Source organism: Coturnix japonica, chromosome 8, assembly GCF_054131305.1.
Source record: "Coturnix japonica strain WE chromosome 8, WE-NBRP24, whole genome shotgun sequence".
NCBI classification, from domain to species: Eukaryota; Metazoa; Chordata; class Aves; order Galliformes; family Phasianidae; genus Coturnix; species Coturnix japonica.
This window is the reverse complement of record NC_140670.1, coordinates 30975909-30991637: the sequence shown is the minus strand read 5'-3', so window position 1 is coordinate 30991637 and position 15729 is coordinate 30975909. Positions and strand designations below refer to the sequence as shown.

The window sequence follows — 15729 nt, the reverse complement described above, 5'->3', positions numbered from 1 at the left end:
TTGAGTCTAATAACTTTGTGTTCTCTGTTTGGTGAAAGCATATCTTCTAGAAAGGCATCTGGGTAATGTGGAGGTCACGAATGCACTCAGCTGATTCTGTAGTAAGTAATCTCCCTCTCCATTAGAAGCACGTACCTCAGAAATACTTCCACTAGAGGTATTTTTTCTCTGTAAAACCCTTTGTAGCTCAGTTAACTCTCAGTGTCCTCTTTTTTTGAGGAATAAAACAGCGCTACAAACCTTAAACTACAAACTTAAAAGTCAAACTGAAGTATATCACCTTCAAACTCTGTTTCAAACATGATGCTTCTTTAAGAAGCAGTTTATGCATTGAAGTTTTTTTTCCCCCCCTTATCTCATATTTGGAACAAGGACGTTTGCAAAGCCAGGTGTTGGATATTGAGCGGTGCAATGGGTCATTGCTGAAATATGATCACATATGAATGTGAGCACTTGGAGATCTCCTCTTAACTTTGCTTGAGAAGCACTCAGGAACAAAGAGCCCAGCTTCAATATTTAAGTCAAGAGAATGAAACATTCATGTGATATTGTTGCTGGAGCCGAACGGCCGGTGCCTGCCTGAGCCTGGGAACGCGCAGCAGAATTTATGTGCCGGCTGTAAAACCTGCGTTTAGGGACACAAATTCCCACCAATCGGACTAAATAAATCAGCAGGCCCAGGTTTTATCATCACAGATAACCCTCATTAATCCAGCCAGCTTTTCCCGAAGACAAAAGGACAAAATGAATTGCTCCATTTGCTCTGCCTGAGCCGCATGCTAATGCGGGAGGTGGAGGCATGAATAATGCAGGGCACGCAGCCCGGCTCGCAGCTCCCGGCTGCTCCTGGCACCAAGCAACAAGTGGCGGCCACCGCTCGGCCATCACCATCGGCACCCGATGTTATCCGGAGGGAGCAAAGCTTTGTGCCCGCCCTGTGCCCGGCACAGCCGGGGGGAGCCCGAGCATCAGCCCCGTGCAGCACGGACCCGGGGATGGTTTGTAACTCACGTGTACGTGACCCTGAATGAGCGCTCTTGGCAGAGAGCAGCACGCTTGGGTAAGTTTGTGCCACTTGCGTTGTCCTCAGTTCTTCCCCGTTTATGGGAACTTTAGCATGCGGCGTTTTGCCGATCTGCCTGAAAACGGCGTTTGAAATGAGTTCGAGCAGCCCAGGAAGGCGTGCACTGACTTCACTTTTACCTATAGGAAATACACCAACAGCAGAGCTGATTGCCGATGGGGCAACCGAGCCTTCCAAAATTAACTCGTGTTACTTACATTTTCAAGTCCTCGTGACATGCTGTTAAATGTGTTTGTGATCCAAATTGGATTTCTTGCCACCCAAACTGAGACTGATGTAACTTAGTGAGTGTCAAAGTGGGAAACCTGAAAGAATGTTAGTTTCTCTTCGTAAGAAATGTTGGTTCCTTGTTCTTAAGGTGTGTGGTTGCTCTCTTATTCCCAGCTGAATGCTTTCCTAATTGGTTTGGGAACAGGAACTGGGACTTCTATGCCATCCTTACCAAGCATTAACTATTCTGTTGTATCATAGGAAGGGGGTGTATATTGCAGATATTGGCAGTGATGGAGTAAAGCAAGAGTCGCTGGTACTATCAATAGTTTCTGCTTTATTAATCATGATCAGCCCATCTACCTGTCATATTCACCTCAATTGTCTGCTGGAGTTTTGTTGATAGCGATGCCATGAGCAGTGCCTGGGAGCTCTCAGGTAACTCATAGTTTGGCACAGTTAGAAAATAGATATAAATAGCCAGTTCCCAGGAGGAGAGGCTGTGAACAGGGGGTATGAATACGAAATGAATCGTAAATATGTTTTGATTGTGGATAATCAGCTCTTCCCCTTTATTTCTTGGATTCTAATTAAATAGTCCAGATTCTTTTGCTGCTACTTTATTTCCTTTGTTTTGATCATAAAAGCATTTTACCCGACATCAAAAAGACAGCCAGATTTTGAAGGGAATAGAAAGTGCAGCACGGTGCTATCTGGCGCCGGCAGTAATTAAGTGCTGTACCTGTGTTTGAAGAGGTACCAAAAAAGAGGTGGAAACAGGGATGTGTAAACAACAGGAGGTATGCAAACAATGGATGTAATCCTGCACTCCTTCATCGTGGCAGTAATCCATATTCACGTAGGTAACCCTATTGGTTTCAACAGACTCACATCAGTAAGCGCTGTAGCATGAGGCCCATACTTGTCGAGGAGATAACAGTGTCTGTCCTACCTGGGTGTTCTGTAAGGTAATTTTAGCAATACGGCTTTTAGTGGTGTGTTTGAATGCATTAAAGTAATCATATTAAATTACACTTTACCAAATGGCGCTTTAGCTTCTAAAAGTATATGAGAGAAAAGTGGAATCATGTATTGGAGGTGTCAGTAAGACAGTGCAAACCCAATGTATTTTAATAGAGATGTGCTCACAGTGGAATAGCACTGCTTATCCCAGCGGCTGTAGTTGTAGGCTGCTTTGGTACGTGAGGTTTTGCTTCCTTTTGGACAGGATACAACTTTAGCATAAGGCCACTGTGACATCTAATTACTTAAAAGCTTTCAGTGCAGTGGGGTTGAGAAGTATAAATAGTCATGAAGCTCTGTGCCACCGACCTGCATTCGGTTTGTGCTGGATGCCAGTGGTGGCAGCGTGGCTCTGAATGTTACCCTACAACCACTGAGATATGATGCTCTGTGAATATTCTCTTGTCCTTACCCCGAATGGACCGAAACAGAAATGAAACAAGTATATAATGGATGATGTTTCCAGCTGATACGCAGAGTTTGCACTTAAGTGAAGCTGTTATTAAGTGCCTGTTGGCTTTTTGTTGGTTGCACTGAGATATCAAAAATGAATTGATTCTTCTCTATTTAGCTTCATTCCGCAGCATGGCACGTGGCTTTGATGCTTTATATTTGCAAATTAGGTACAATATGATTTTAGTATCTATAGGTGTACTGTACACACTGCAGGTGATAGTACAAACAGAAAGCAGAAGTTCTCTGCTGCTGAAAATGGAAATGTTCTAGCTGTTGTTTTGCAGCCGGCTGGGAGCTGATGGCAGAGAAAGCAGAAAGACTGGAAAAGCCAGCGTGTGGCCTGCACCATGTGCAGGCTGAGCAAGGCTGGGAGGGTGGCCCTGGAAAAGACAAGTGTTGGCTACAACACCTGCTTTACCAGCCCCTCGGGTCTGAGCCCCATAGCAAACTCTGTTTGGTGTTTCCTTGGGGTGGGACTTGGGTTGCATGGGAGTGGGGAGCCTTCCCTGGTGGAAGGGTAGAACAGCCCCTGCAATGTCTCAGTTTGATCTTGATCCTTATCAAAACAACAGAACCACCCTAATGATTGGCTTATAGCTGACCAGCAGTTTCCAAGTGGAAAAGCTGAGCTGGTAAGACCATATACATACTAAATGGGACAACAGCATAGATAAAACTACAGTGCATACCAACTCTAAAAGGTATTTAGTTGTCCTCCATCTGTTGTGTTGCTGTAAACCCAGTTCTGTGACTGAAGCAGAACTTGAAGAGCAGCAGCACTTACTCTGTCTGTGGTCCCGTCCAACCCAAGCTGATATCCCCCCAGGGCATGTTTCAAAGCTGTTCTCATACAACACTGCTGTGGTTTCACGTGCCCATTTGGTCTCTGTCTCTCTAGAGAGGGAGAGGTGGGCAGAGGACAACCGTAATCAAAGCCATGCGTGTGGTCCCCAGCCCAAACCTGCCTTAGATTACAATGGGTAATGTGTAACCTGCATTAATCACAGTCGTGTACGATGGTGTAATGCTTCAGACCCACTTCCCATGGCATGTGGAATTAATGAGGTGAAAGACTGATCCTCAGCTGCATAGTTCTTGGGGAATGTGTGCTTCTTCCTCCCAGCGGACTAATCAGTTAAGGAACTAACCAGGCTCCTGAGCAGTTTGTTTTGTGTGCACCCAGTTGTGACACCTGGTGGTGTCGGAGGCAGACTGGATTTATTAAGCAGCAGAGCAGGCAGGGGGCAAAAGAAGAGAGCCACAAAGTCTCTCCTGCTTGACTGCGGGTGATGAAATCATTGCAAGCTACAGAAAGGAAAGTTCTGAACCTGGATGTCAACCTTGATGTGCTTAAATGACAACTACGAAAGGTCACACTTAGAGAACTTTTTATTTCACAGCCTTCAAGAACGCATACGAGCTGGTCTGTAGTACGCATCGCAGCGCTGTGCTGTGAGTGCAATGAGCTGGAAGAGTGTGTTCATTTTCACTCATTAGTTGACAGTGGTGCCTTTCAAAACGCTCTGTGGCATCATCAGCAGTCAGTGATGGTATGCTTTCAAAGGTTAAACTATTTGATTTTTATTCTCATTTGCTTATGCTCAGAGAAGCTGTATGAGGAGCGTTATTAGTCTCCCTCTAACTATTACAGTAATGAACGACTGCTGGAAACTGTTTGATGTTTCCACGGTTTGAGGCATCAGCAGCTCCATAGAGAGAAATATCTTAACACTAAGTCTGTAGTTGTTCCCTGAGTTGATGAAAGAGTTAATCTATTACTGGCAAGATATTCACTGCACTTGTGAGTGAATCTTAAAAAGCCTTTTTAGTTGCAGTGAGAATTGAGCAATTGGTGTGAATTCCTCTGAGTAAAACTATGGTGTTCCTCTGTAGCGACCACTTTGTCATTTTTGGTGCTTTCCCATCTCTTGGCAGCACATTTCAGAGAGCTTCGTTCTTGCTGTGGAATTACAGTTACCATCCTCAATTCTGGCAGGTCTGGCACATGGGAGCCCACCAGGTGTAACCAGCAGGGAAAATCCTGCACAACTGCAGCAATGATAGGATCACAGAACGGCCTGGGTTGAAAAGGACCACAATGATCATCTGGTTTCAACCCCTGCTATGTGCAGGGTCACCAACCAGCAGCCCAGGCTGCCCAGAGCCACATCCAGCCTGGCTATTTTTCCCATCTACTTAAAATGCCTTTTTGGATTTATTTCTCCATGTTAATATCATGCTTTTACATGCAAAGTTCTCTGAATACTTTCTTTCTGCATAGTCAGTTCTTGTTAACAGATCTCTTTTCAGTCCAAACTGTTCCCAAAGGAAGGTTTAATCAACAGCCACATGGCTGATTTTTGCTTTGCTAAAATGTGGTTCAGGTGTCATTCTGCTCATGTGACTGACTGAATGAAAACGAGACACCCATTGAAATGAAGGCGGGCCATCACCTTTGTTAATAATGCTGGGTAGCACAGCGAAACCACCTGAGAACCAGTCTGCAGTGAGGGTCAGTGAAACCTGCAATAGATAGTACAGCATTTCCAAGCACCATTTAAAAAAAGACTTAGAGCAAAGAGATTTCATTGTGGTTCCTACATCTAGAATTGGACATGTATAATACAACATATTATACGCTCACGCTGGGTACGATGTGCCATTGAGTGCTCTGTGGATCTCTCTCCCATACAATTCTTTCTGTATAGGGTATAATAGCTGTGGAGAGATACAGAACTTAATGGGCGAAAAGAAGAGGCTGCATACCAGAATGGACACAGCAAATTGCTAACTGCGGCTCCAGAAGATTTAGGAGGGTTGCTATGGTTTCTGCTGAAACCTTCCAGCCGCAGAGCAGCCTCTTGCAAGCAGTGCTGATCAGAGGTGTAAGGAAGCACATTGCATGTGCAGCCCTGGTGAGTCCTCTGCTTGGAACTCAGTCGGTGTAATGAGCATTGAGAACTGCCCAGAGCTACCGGCCTTTGCTTGGTGAATAGTTCAGTGCACAGCAGGGGTTGCTAAAACACCCAAACTGCTTTTTTTCCCTCTCATGTTCTCCTCTTTTTCTTATCTTGCATTTCTGGATTTCCTAACGCTGAAGTTTTTAGGACAGGCGCTGCTTGCTGCTTCTTTTTTTCCCCTTCTTTACCCACACAGTGCCTAGAACAACAGCTCATGACCTAGTTCTGTCTTTTAATTGCTGCTGCAATATGAATTTTAATTCCAGCTAGAGTCCAGATGTATTGAGGATATGGAGCACATGTCAGAGCCGCTGCCATTTATCTTGTAGGCCAGTGTTTCTCAACCCTTTGAATTCAAGGAGCCCTTAACCTTTCTGAAGAATTCTTAAACCATCATCGTATATTTCAGTATTGTCTGGTGATGAGAAATTGAGATCACAACTGTTAATCTAAATGCTAATATGTATTTTCTTTTACAGCTTTGTTTTCCTGTTCCTTAGCTTTCCACTATAAAAATCAACGTAGATGAACATAAGCATTGGCATTGCATTCTTCATTGCCTAAGCGAGCCTGGTGACAGGTACTGACAATTGCTAGGAACCCATCTTATAGCTGGGGAACCCATCTTATACATACTTAATATTTGTTGGCATCCTGTCATAACCATTTGTAATGACTTTTGGACATCAGTGGTACAAGAAGAGTGGGTCAGTTCTGCAGGATTTTTGATCTCACAGAAATCACAACTTTATGAACAAGGCAATGGTTTAGGGTGCTCAAAAGGAATATTTTTTGGAGCAATTTCAACTTAGTTCACTTAAAGGATCTCAGCTGTTATGTACTTCTCTATGTTTTAGAACAAACACTGGCTGCACTTAGTACTTTCTAAATATCCCACGGATTTCCTCTATCAGCTGACATTTAACTGTTGTACTCAGTGAAGATTTCCCTCCTCTGCTGAGATGCATAGAGAAGGCAAGTTATCAATATGCCTTCCACAGATTGCTCCAGAAAAGGTTTAATTTTAATCATTCAGTGATTGCAGCTTGTGACAGATGTGGGAATCCTTTGGGAGGCACATATGAAAACATACGCTGTTTTATGTTAGATTATATCTCGAAATGCTGGGATACACTGTATTCAATCAGCACATAACTTTAATTGTTCCTATTAAGGAAATGGCAAAATGGAAAAATATCAGCAGCTTCTGATGTACGTGTAAGGATGCATGACCCTAAACTTGCACACAGCAGGCATAGAGGAGCATTTATTTGCATTATGACAGTGGATGTAGAATGCGGAGGAGACTAAGTGATACCTAGAAGAGGCAGAGGAGGAGCAAAAGGCACAAACAGGCACAGAAAACATGGCTGGAACAAGCCTAAGGATGGGTAATGCATGCACATCTGGGCTCAGCATCACCTTTGAGATGACAGGGAGGAGAGTCCTCACCTTCATCATCACAGTATCCATTTACCCCAAATCCACCTGCCAGACACCGATATTCTCTGTCTGCTGCCAAGCACAGGTTTAAAAGAAGCACAGCCACTTCAAATTGTTACCAGAGCAATGTATTGTAGGCACCATGTGTAATGCAACTTATTCTCATAGTGGATATAACATTGCTGCCATATGTTATCAGTGATTTTTGATACACAATGCAGCTATATTTAATAAGCAAACTAAAATGCATTTCCTGCCAAGCAGATCATAGAATGGCCTGGGTTGAAAAGGATCACAATGTTCATCCAATTCCAACCCCCTGCTGTGTGCAGGGTTGCCAAACACCAGCCCAGGCTGCCCAGAGCCACATCCAGCCTGGCCTTGAATGCCTGCAGGGATGGGGCATCCACAGCCTCCTTGGGCAAAGGATGGGATGGTGAGTAGGAAGGGAAATCACCTTCTTGAAGAAATGCCTTATATCAGAGTGAATAAAAAAAAGCAAATAGTACAAATGAGACTGCCCTTCCAAACATCCCAGCTGGTAGGTGGTTACCACAGAACAGCTTGGCCTTAACCACACATGTTCCTGTACTGCCTGGGTCTCCAGCTTGCTCTCTGCCTTGCATCTGAATTCTCTTTCATTACTTCTAATGTTGCTTCCCTTCCCCTTCGTGCTCCTCATGTAGCAGCAGTGTTGTAGCTTGTTTTCAGAACCCAGCAATAATATTCTTTTAATTTGTTGTTGTTCTGGTGCCCAACACTTCCTGTACATACAGAGCTCCCCCTGGACTCGAGAGCCTCTCTGCAGTACATGCATCTTCAACAGTTTATTTTAATCAGGGCCCCTGGAATTCTGTAATACTTCAGGCCAATTTCTACAGTAAATTGAGCGCATTCAGCACAACCAAGTGCAGCCAGCGATCAGACAGAACTGCCAACAGTTTCACACCTTCACTACGGAATCCTTGCTTGACTCCATGTTCCTGGAAACCCACTTTTGCTGTCACTGTTTCCAGCAGGAATCTCTCAGTTGCTAGGGGATGGAATTTTCTATGCACTTCCACATGAAATATTTTTAGCTTGTAGTGGAGAATTACCCATCCAGTGTTCTGGTTAATATTTTCTCTATTAAAATGGAAGGACCAGAGTGAGTGCAGTGAGAAGCAAATCTCCAGAGGCCCAGAGCCCAGGTTTGATACAGGCACTATCCAGGCATTCAGAATATGACTTGGGTCTGTGTCTGCTGCATTTATTTGGAGCTCTGACAATTACAGGCTGTCACAGGAGACTTTCACTTCTACTCCTGACTCAATTACCAAGTCTTATGCTTCTTGTAATATTACCATTGCTGTAAATAAAGTCAAATTCATTCTCTTTTTTTCTTCATTCTTGTAAAGCAAAAAAGAAGTGGCTGACTTCTAGAATCAAATTGAACCCAAACCTCCAAGGACCTCTTGGCTACATAAGAACCAAATATGTTTTTAGTAAATTTGTGGTTATTAATGCAATGAGTTCAAAAACCAAAACCTCCTGTAATTACTATTGTTTGGCAACAATAACAAAAAGATAGTAGTAAATATCCAAAAGGTTATTTACAGGAAAAACTCACCCATATGGAAGATTTCAGTCTGCTGGGAAACACAAAGGCAATCTCCACCAAGGAGCAATCTCCAAGAGATGCTGCCTTAGTGGTGGTCAGCCCTTAAATGAGGTCTAGAGGAGATGGAGTCAAGCTCCACCCCTTTCTGTAGCACAGCTGAATTACCCTCACCTGTGCTCCCGCAGCTGACCCAACACTTGCCTCAGCTGATTAATCGGAGGTTCAGGCTGTGATTACCAATTCCCCATACAACTGTTCATTCCCAAATTCTCACTAGATCACCTAGATACCCTTAAAATGTTACAGATGAGAATCCATAGCAAATGCAGTACTTTAGCATACCTTCAAATCACGTAGAATGTTACTGTGCTTTCCATAATGCATTCTTCTTTGCATGCAGTCTCGCACTTGTCTTCCTTTTTGGCTGTTACTGCATGCTAAAAAGATGTTTACATTAAGCCACTCGTGACTCCTGGTCTTTTTCTTAAGTGATTAGTTGATTGCAGCCCAATAATGTTCGAGTAGTTCAAATTAGTTCTTGCACTTCATGTTTGCAGTGATCTGATCCTGTCTATATACAACTTCTGAATTGCACCCAATTCCAGGACTCATTAAGATTGCACGTGTCAGGCAGGCCACAATTCCAGTGTAAGCGCTTGTGTTTCCAGCTGGGACTGCAAAAGCTGACTGCAGAAGGAGCTCCCCTATGTCTTTGTCTTGTCCTTACCATATCCCTATGGTTATAGCAGCAAACCCCTTCCAGCTCAGCTGTGCTTCCCTATCTCAGGCACTTAACCTGACCATCTGCAGGGCATTAGAGTTGATATATAAAGAGGCAGGACGGGGTTCCACTTCTTGATGTCAAGGAAGTTTCAAAGACTGAGGTATAGGAGTGGAGATAAGAAGGCAGGGAGGTAGGAAATGTTTTGAGGTTTTAGGTGGGAGGTATGCATACAGGTAGACTTGAGCTTCTGGGTCATGGAGCCTTTATCTTCTTTTATTTAGTTAACGTTGGGTGATAATGCGATGTTTGCCAACAAGATGGAATCCCCATACAAAAAATATGGTTTTCCAAGGCAGGATTTATTTGGTGTTATGAGACTTGGTCCCACCAGCCTAGACTGCTGCTCTAGACTTTTATTTTTCTTAATCTACTTTATTGCATTTTGTAGTGCAAAATGCATAAGCAATCCTTGGAGCAAAGACGTTCTTTTAACAGTGGACTGCCTCTCCTACTCCTTTATATTCTTTATTTTGCCCTTTGAACCTGGTGTTGCTTTATCTGGTCCAACCTCCAGCCTGGCTGTGGGTTTATTCTGGGAACAGGGAAAATATACTTCTGAAGCTCAGATCAAGAGTCCATCTGCTGTTTGTTTAGCCCCTTTAATGAATCATTTACTTTAAAACAGTGAAACTATCTGAGACACCAGGCATGAAGGAGCTGTTTTGGGCTGTGGATCCATGGCTGCAGCTCACAGGTCAGGTAGGGCTAGAAACTGGGGGAAAAGCTTCAGCATGGCACTGGGATATAAAATTGATGTATGATGATGAGAGGGAGCTGTGCAAGAGGACAGCTGCTACGTGAAGATGAACCTTCTTCAAAGGCAATGGTTCTACATAGACATCCAGCTCTGCTATGGGCTGCTGTGGGCTACGTGTTGATGTGCCAAGATACACCAAGATCCACCGAAATTCAAATAGAAAATTCTGCATTTATATGGAGATTTCACCCAGGTTCTGCTGCTTCACGGTAGGTGCTGGTGGGGAAGAGGTGAAGTCTGTGGGCAAGCGGGGCTATCGTTGATGCTTCATACTAAGAGGGCTCATTAACTCCACAGTGCCATTTGTGAAGATGAAAAGTCTTCTTTTCACAGTGTGGAAATTTTAACTGTGCCCTGGCTAAAGATTACCTTAACCTGCTATAAATTGAGCTGTTTCACTAATTGGTTTCTTGGTTCATTAACCAAATTGCGTGTATGAGGGAAATGGAAAAAGCTCAGAATGAATTTCCCTTGCAATTCTTAATTTAAATGGTGAATAATAATCACATGTTGAACAAAATACATTATGTGAGTTGCGGCGATGGAGTTAATTTTGTTACTTTGAGATGTTTTGCCACCCATAAAGCTTCCTGGGAAAATGATCCTCAGCTCATTCTGCACTGTGTGATACCAGCAAGTCACTACAGTATAATGTAGTTATGTCCAATTTCATATAGAAACACTTTGTCATGAGAAGTTCCTCCTCATATATTGTTTGAAGTAATGAGATAACAGAGATAAGCAGTAATAAACTTAAAGTCAGCTTTACTGTAATTAGTGCTAGTTCTGTATTTCCACTGTCAGTATTGAAGTAAGGAAGATAGGATGTGTCCTTGGTTTGCTCTTTCCAATGCAGTGCACACAGCTAAAAATCAAAGATTAACTCTGAGCAGCTAAAGCGAACAAATCCTACTAATTCATCAAAGCAAACACTGCAGAATTTAATCTGTTTTATGAATTTTCTGCCATTGATTGTTATGGCACGGTTGGGGCACAGGAGGTCATTTGTGAGCACTGAATTGCTAGTTGTGTGACAGTAGAAAAAGAGAAAGGTTACATTACAGAAGATGCTAGAAGCAATTTTTGGAAGACAAATGTATATCATCTAAATTAATGACAGCAAACCTCCAATTAGCTGAATGTTGATGCAGAATTACAGCTTTATAAGGTAAATACATGTTTTTGCAAGCCAAAGGGTTGAGTAAGAAAATATTTAGCTTGCAAACTGTAATAGGGTTATAGGTAGATGAACGTTTTCTGTGACTCAGGGCATGGTGACCTCATTGCTGACAAATCTTTACAATAACTGCATTACTGCTTCCAAGCAGCCATAGAGACAATGCCATTATGACCCTGTTCTCTGGAGTATCCCCCTGTTATAGGGGAGGGCAAAAATCCTGAATGTGCTGCTTTGTTTTTCAACAAACAGCTTTTGTGGTAGGACAGAAGTTTCTTCTTCTTGGCTCAGTTTATGCAGTTCTGGCACAAACACATTTAAGGTGGGACCTCTAGACTTATTTTATGTAGTTTACTTTATTGAATGCTACTGAAAATGTATGTCAAGGCTGCCCTCACTCCTTTTGCAATTTACACTACTAGAATGCTGGAATTATGGAGTTATTGGGACAATTTACTCTGTGCAGATGTTAAAATTTTCATTCAGGATGCTTTTATGTGAAAGGTGGGGTAGTTTCTCAAATGCTTCCTCCCGCAGTAAAACACTGCATTTGCTGGCATTCATGAATGCTTGCAGTTTACCTTTTGGCTGTGTGTAGGAGTCTGAAGTCTTTGTGACCTTGAATATTAGCAGGAAAAGATCTCGCTTGAAAACCAACCAACAGAAAAAGCCACTTTGGCATTTTCTGTTAAGGTCTTCTCCACTTCCTATGCTGGAGAGTACAGTTCAGCCCCTTGGTTATTTCTAAACAGCATCCATAGCATCTCGTATAGAGGCGCGGTGATGGGAACATACCCAATGCGAGGTCAGATCCAGTTACATCTTGATCCTAATTCTAGCCAAAAAACTGAGGGCAGAGAATACTGCGTCCTTCTTGGCAGACCATCCTGGCTTCCTCAGCCAGGGATCTTCCTGAGCTCGGAGCAGCCACTCCGCAGTCTTGATTAATGCCAAGGCTGGACTTACCCTCCATAAACTTGCCTAATTGCTTTTTGGAATCTGTGCTCTACAACATTGGGTTTGTCTCATTTAGGTTCACGATTTAATGGTGTTGTGCAGGGAAAAAAAGATATCTTCCAATGTTCATGTTAAACAATCTGCCTCTTCCCGAGCATCTTTGGAAAGCTGTTTGTGATCTTTATCATTTTTGATTTTAGATCTCTATCATATCACTGTCAAGGTCCAACTTATTTGTCTCTTAAGGTTTTTCAGCAGTGGTCCCTTTCCTGGGCCATTCTAGGTCAGTATTGTTCTTAACATACTTCTGTTTTAGCATGGAAATTGAGTTGAAGGAGTTGTTGAAGTACATTTTGCTTATTTATGTTGCTTACTGTATATTTTCCATGTTCTTGGCTCTGCTCCTTTATCAGCCTGGTCTTCTGCCATTTCTCTATAATTCATACTGTGTTGTTGTTTGTTTTTTTTTTTTTCCCACAGTGTCCTCTGATTAATCTTAATCCCATCATATTTCTGAGGTGGCCATGATATCATTACCTCCCCACCCCTCTTTTTAAAAATAAACAGGCATTCTGGATAATTCAGTTCTTCTATACCAAATAGAACTTGCAGAGTATTGCTTTGCTTGCTGTTTTTGTGCTGCATGTGTTGACTATTTTTTACAACTTTTCTTGTTTGAACCCATGGAATTCAATGACACACCTTTGCTTCCTATGCCCTTCCATGTCAGATGCCATTGTGTCAAACTGCTCCTCTGCTTTCATCTGTCACACAGCAACCTGTAACAGAATATTGGCTGGAAAGCCTTTGCCATACCACCAACATCCACCTCTGATACTGTGGGCCAAGGTAGTAACACAGGAGGTATTACAGCCCTTGTATACATATCAACCTTTCTGCAGGTTTTGCTGGGAGGAGGAGGGAAGGAGAGGCATTCATTGAATGGAAGCTCTTACCTTTAGGGGCGTTAGGTGTGCTGTTCTATTCTGTTGTGAATGGAGCCGTGTGTTCCTTGCAGATCTCCTTGGTCCCTGAAGTTTTCTCAGTAAAGCTTTCATCTTTCTGCTGCATTTCCCTGCACAGGGACTGCTCTGTTGGGGAGGGATTATTTTTATTATTATTTTTTGTTTAATGAAGACTTTTGTCCCGCTCTGTACCCCATAATCTCCCATCCTGTTTCTGTGATCACTCTCATTCTGAAGACTCTGAGTTGTATTTTCAACCCACGTAACCCAAGACAAATAGCTATATACGTTTCTTGACCCAGATCGGAGGCTAGACACCAACCTGCCTTTTCCTTAATACGTTTTTTCCTTGCTTTGATCCCCACTGATGTTTATTTTACATTTATAGCAATCTCCAAGACATTTAGCAAAGGCTTTGGATATAAGGTGAATTCCAAAATCCATAGCTTCTCCTCATAACGTGGTTTTGAACTGAAATCCTCTTGAAAGGTCACCTGAAGTTTTGAAATGCTTGAGCATTTAGATTGTTGTTGACTTTTCTAATGGTGATTGACTGGCCAGCAAGCTCTTCTACTGGAAACAGCATAAGTGTATTTTGTATTTTCTTTTCTTGCAAAACCCACTGAAATTCACACAGTGTGGTGATGCACTGGGACAGGTTGCCCAAGGAGGCTGTGGATGCCCCATCCCTGCAGGCATTCAAGGCCAGGCTGGATGTGGCTCTGGGCAGCCTGGGCTGCTGGTTGATGACCCTGCACACAGCAGGGGGTTGGAACTGGATGAGCACCGTGGGCCTTTGCAACCCAGGCCATTCTATGATTCTATTAAATTCTGTAATATTGGTGCTGGTGCAGCTACAGTATATGCAGATGGGTGCTCATGGAGATGACATGTATGAGTATAAATAGTTTAGAAACAATTGTGTATGGAAGAAATGACTTTGTATGCATGCATTGTAGTTAAACCACTATATCTAAATGTTTGATGACTGATTCATTTTTATAGAAGACAGGCATGGCAGCATTTAAGTTACAATAGCTGTGTGCATCCCCAGTGTCATCCCGTAGTGACTTTATCATTGGCAGCTTGTTTGTATGCAGCTTTCAAGTGAATTCGCTTGCTCATCATACTAATTACGTGGTTCTTAGTTGTGCAGTTGACTGTGGATGTGTTGTATGGGATAATTAATTCATAGCTCCAGTCTTGGTTTGATATCCTTTCACCAAATCTGGCTGAAATAAGGATCACCCGATTCATGGTTCTACTGGTAATCCCAAATAACACATAATTTTACAGGCATTGTTGATAGATTAAAACACTGAATTGACTTGAGGAGTGGTTGGGGGGGGAGAGGGAGAAGTATTACCATGTAGCTAAATCCTTCAGTATTATTCTTGTTTCAATGTTGATCTATGTGTGCATTTGATACAGTTCTAATTAGTCTCCTTTAAGCAGCATGATGAAGTGTGTGAATTTTCATGTGCCATCTTGGTTAGTGTTTTCTCTTTGAAATCAGTACATCTCTGCTGCTCTGCTTGTCCTTAAAATACTTTCCCATTTAGCTTCCAGGCTTTGCATTGAAAAAAATGCAGAGAATTGAGTTATGGTAGGAAAATGTTAATATTGGGTGGTGACTTTTTTCTTGGGAGGAGATAAATCGTGTAACTAAAGCAGTCATTGCTCAAAAGGTAACTTCAGGTTTCTGGTTTCTCCAGTACCAAATGCAAAGTCTGGTCATGAAAATGGACCATCAGAAGCACTTTTGGGAACTCTGAAGCAAAAGTGAAACAGCTCTGTGTGCCCCTATTAGAAACACCTCGAGTCTGGGTTTTGTAATGAGTGATTTTAAAGAATTCTGTGTCCTTTCTGGCAGTGAATTATCTTTATCCAAAGCAATCAGCGTTTATTATGATTTCTGCATTCAGAGAAGCAGATTTTAAGAAACCCACTATTTTGAACTTTCTGGTGTTGGCCGCAATTAAATAAAGCCTAATCTTTTGAAGAACATTTAATAGCTCTTTTTATGTTCATATTAAATGTGCTGCGGTACTGTGTAGTTTTGTACCATCTTCTACTTGGCAGCTACAGAGAAGCTGTTTACTCACTGTCTTCTGATTAATTCTCTTGCTATTCCAGCATGTAATATACCTCATTTGTTTAGAGAAAGGGAATACATTTCATATTTAAAAACCCTTTTAGTGCAGTTACTGCATCTTTGCGGATTTAATTAGGTCTCAGTCCCTTCCAAATCACGCAAGTCAAAGGTCCCGTCTTACTTGTCCCTGGGGCATCGTTACAAAATGTCCCCAGATG

The 15729-nt window shown here is 42.5% G+C and overlaps 1 protein-coding gene across 4 annotated transcripts in view; it reads left to right on the top strand.

The window, feature by feature from the left end:
* C8H10orf90 (chromosome 8 C10orf90 homolog) overlaps positions 1-15729 on the top strand; it is a 117294-nt gene that overhangs the window by 60289 nt on the left and 41276 nt on the right. The window contains exon 1 of one of the 4 annotated variants that reach the window (XR_014948800.1): positions 785-1060. The exons of 1 other annotated variant lie outside the window; for it this stretch is intronic. Coding sequence is in view for 1 of the 3 variants with exons in the window: in XM_015867613.3 (XP_015723099.3) it covers positions 901-1060 (160 nt within the window). In the remaining 2 variants the exon portion in view is untranslated. Of the gene's footprint in view, positions 1-784; positions 1061-10193; positions 10527-15729 lie in introns of those variants that run through there. 2 more of the 4 variants (XM_015867613.3, XM_085554870.1) reach the window with 2 other exon arrangements.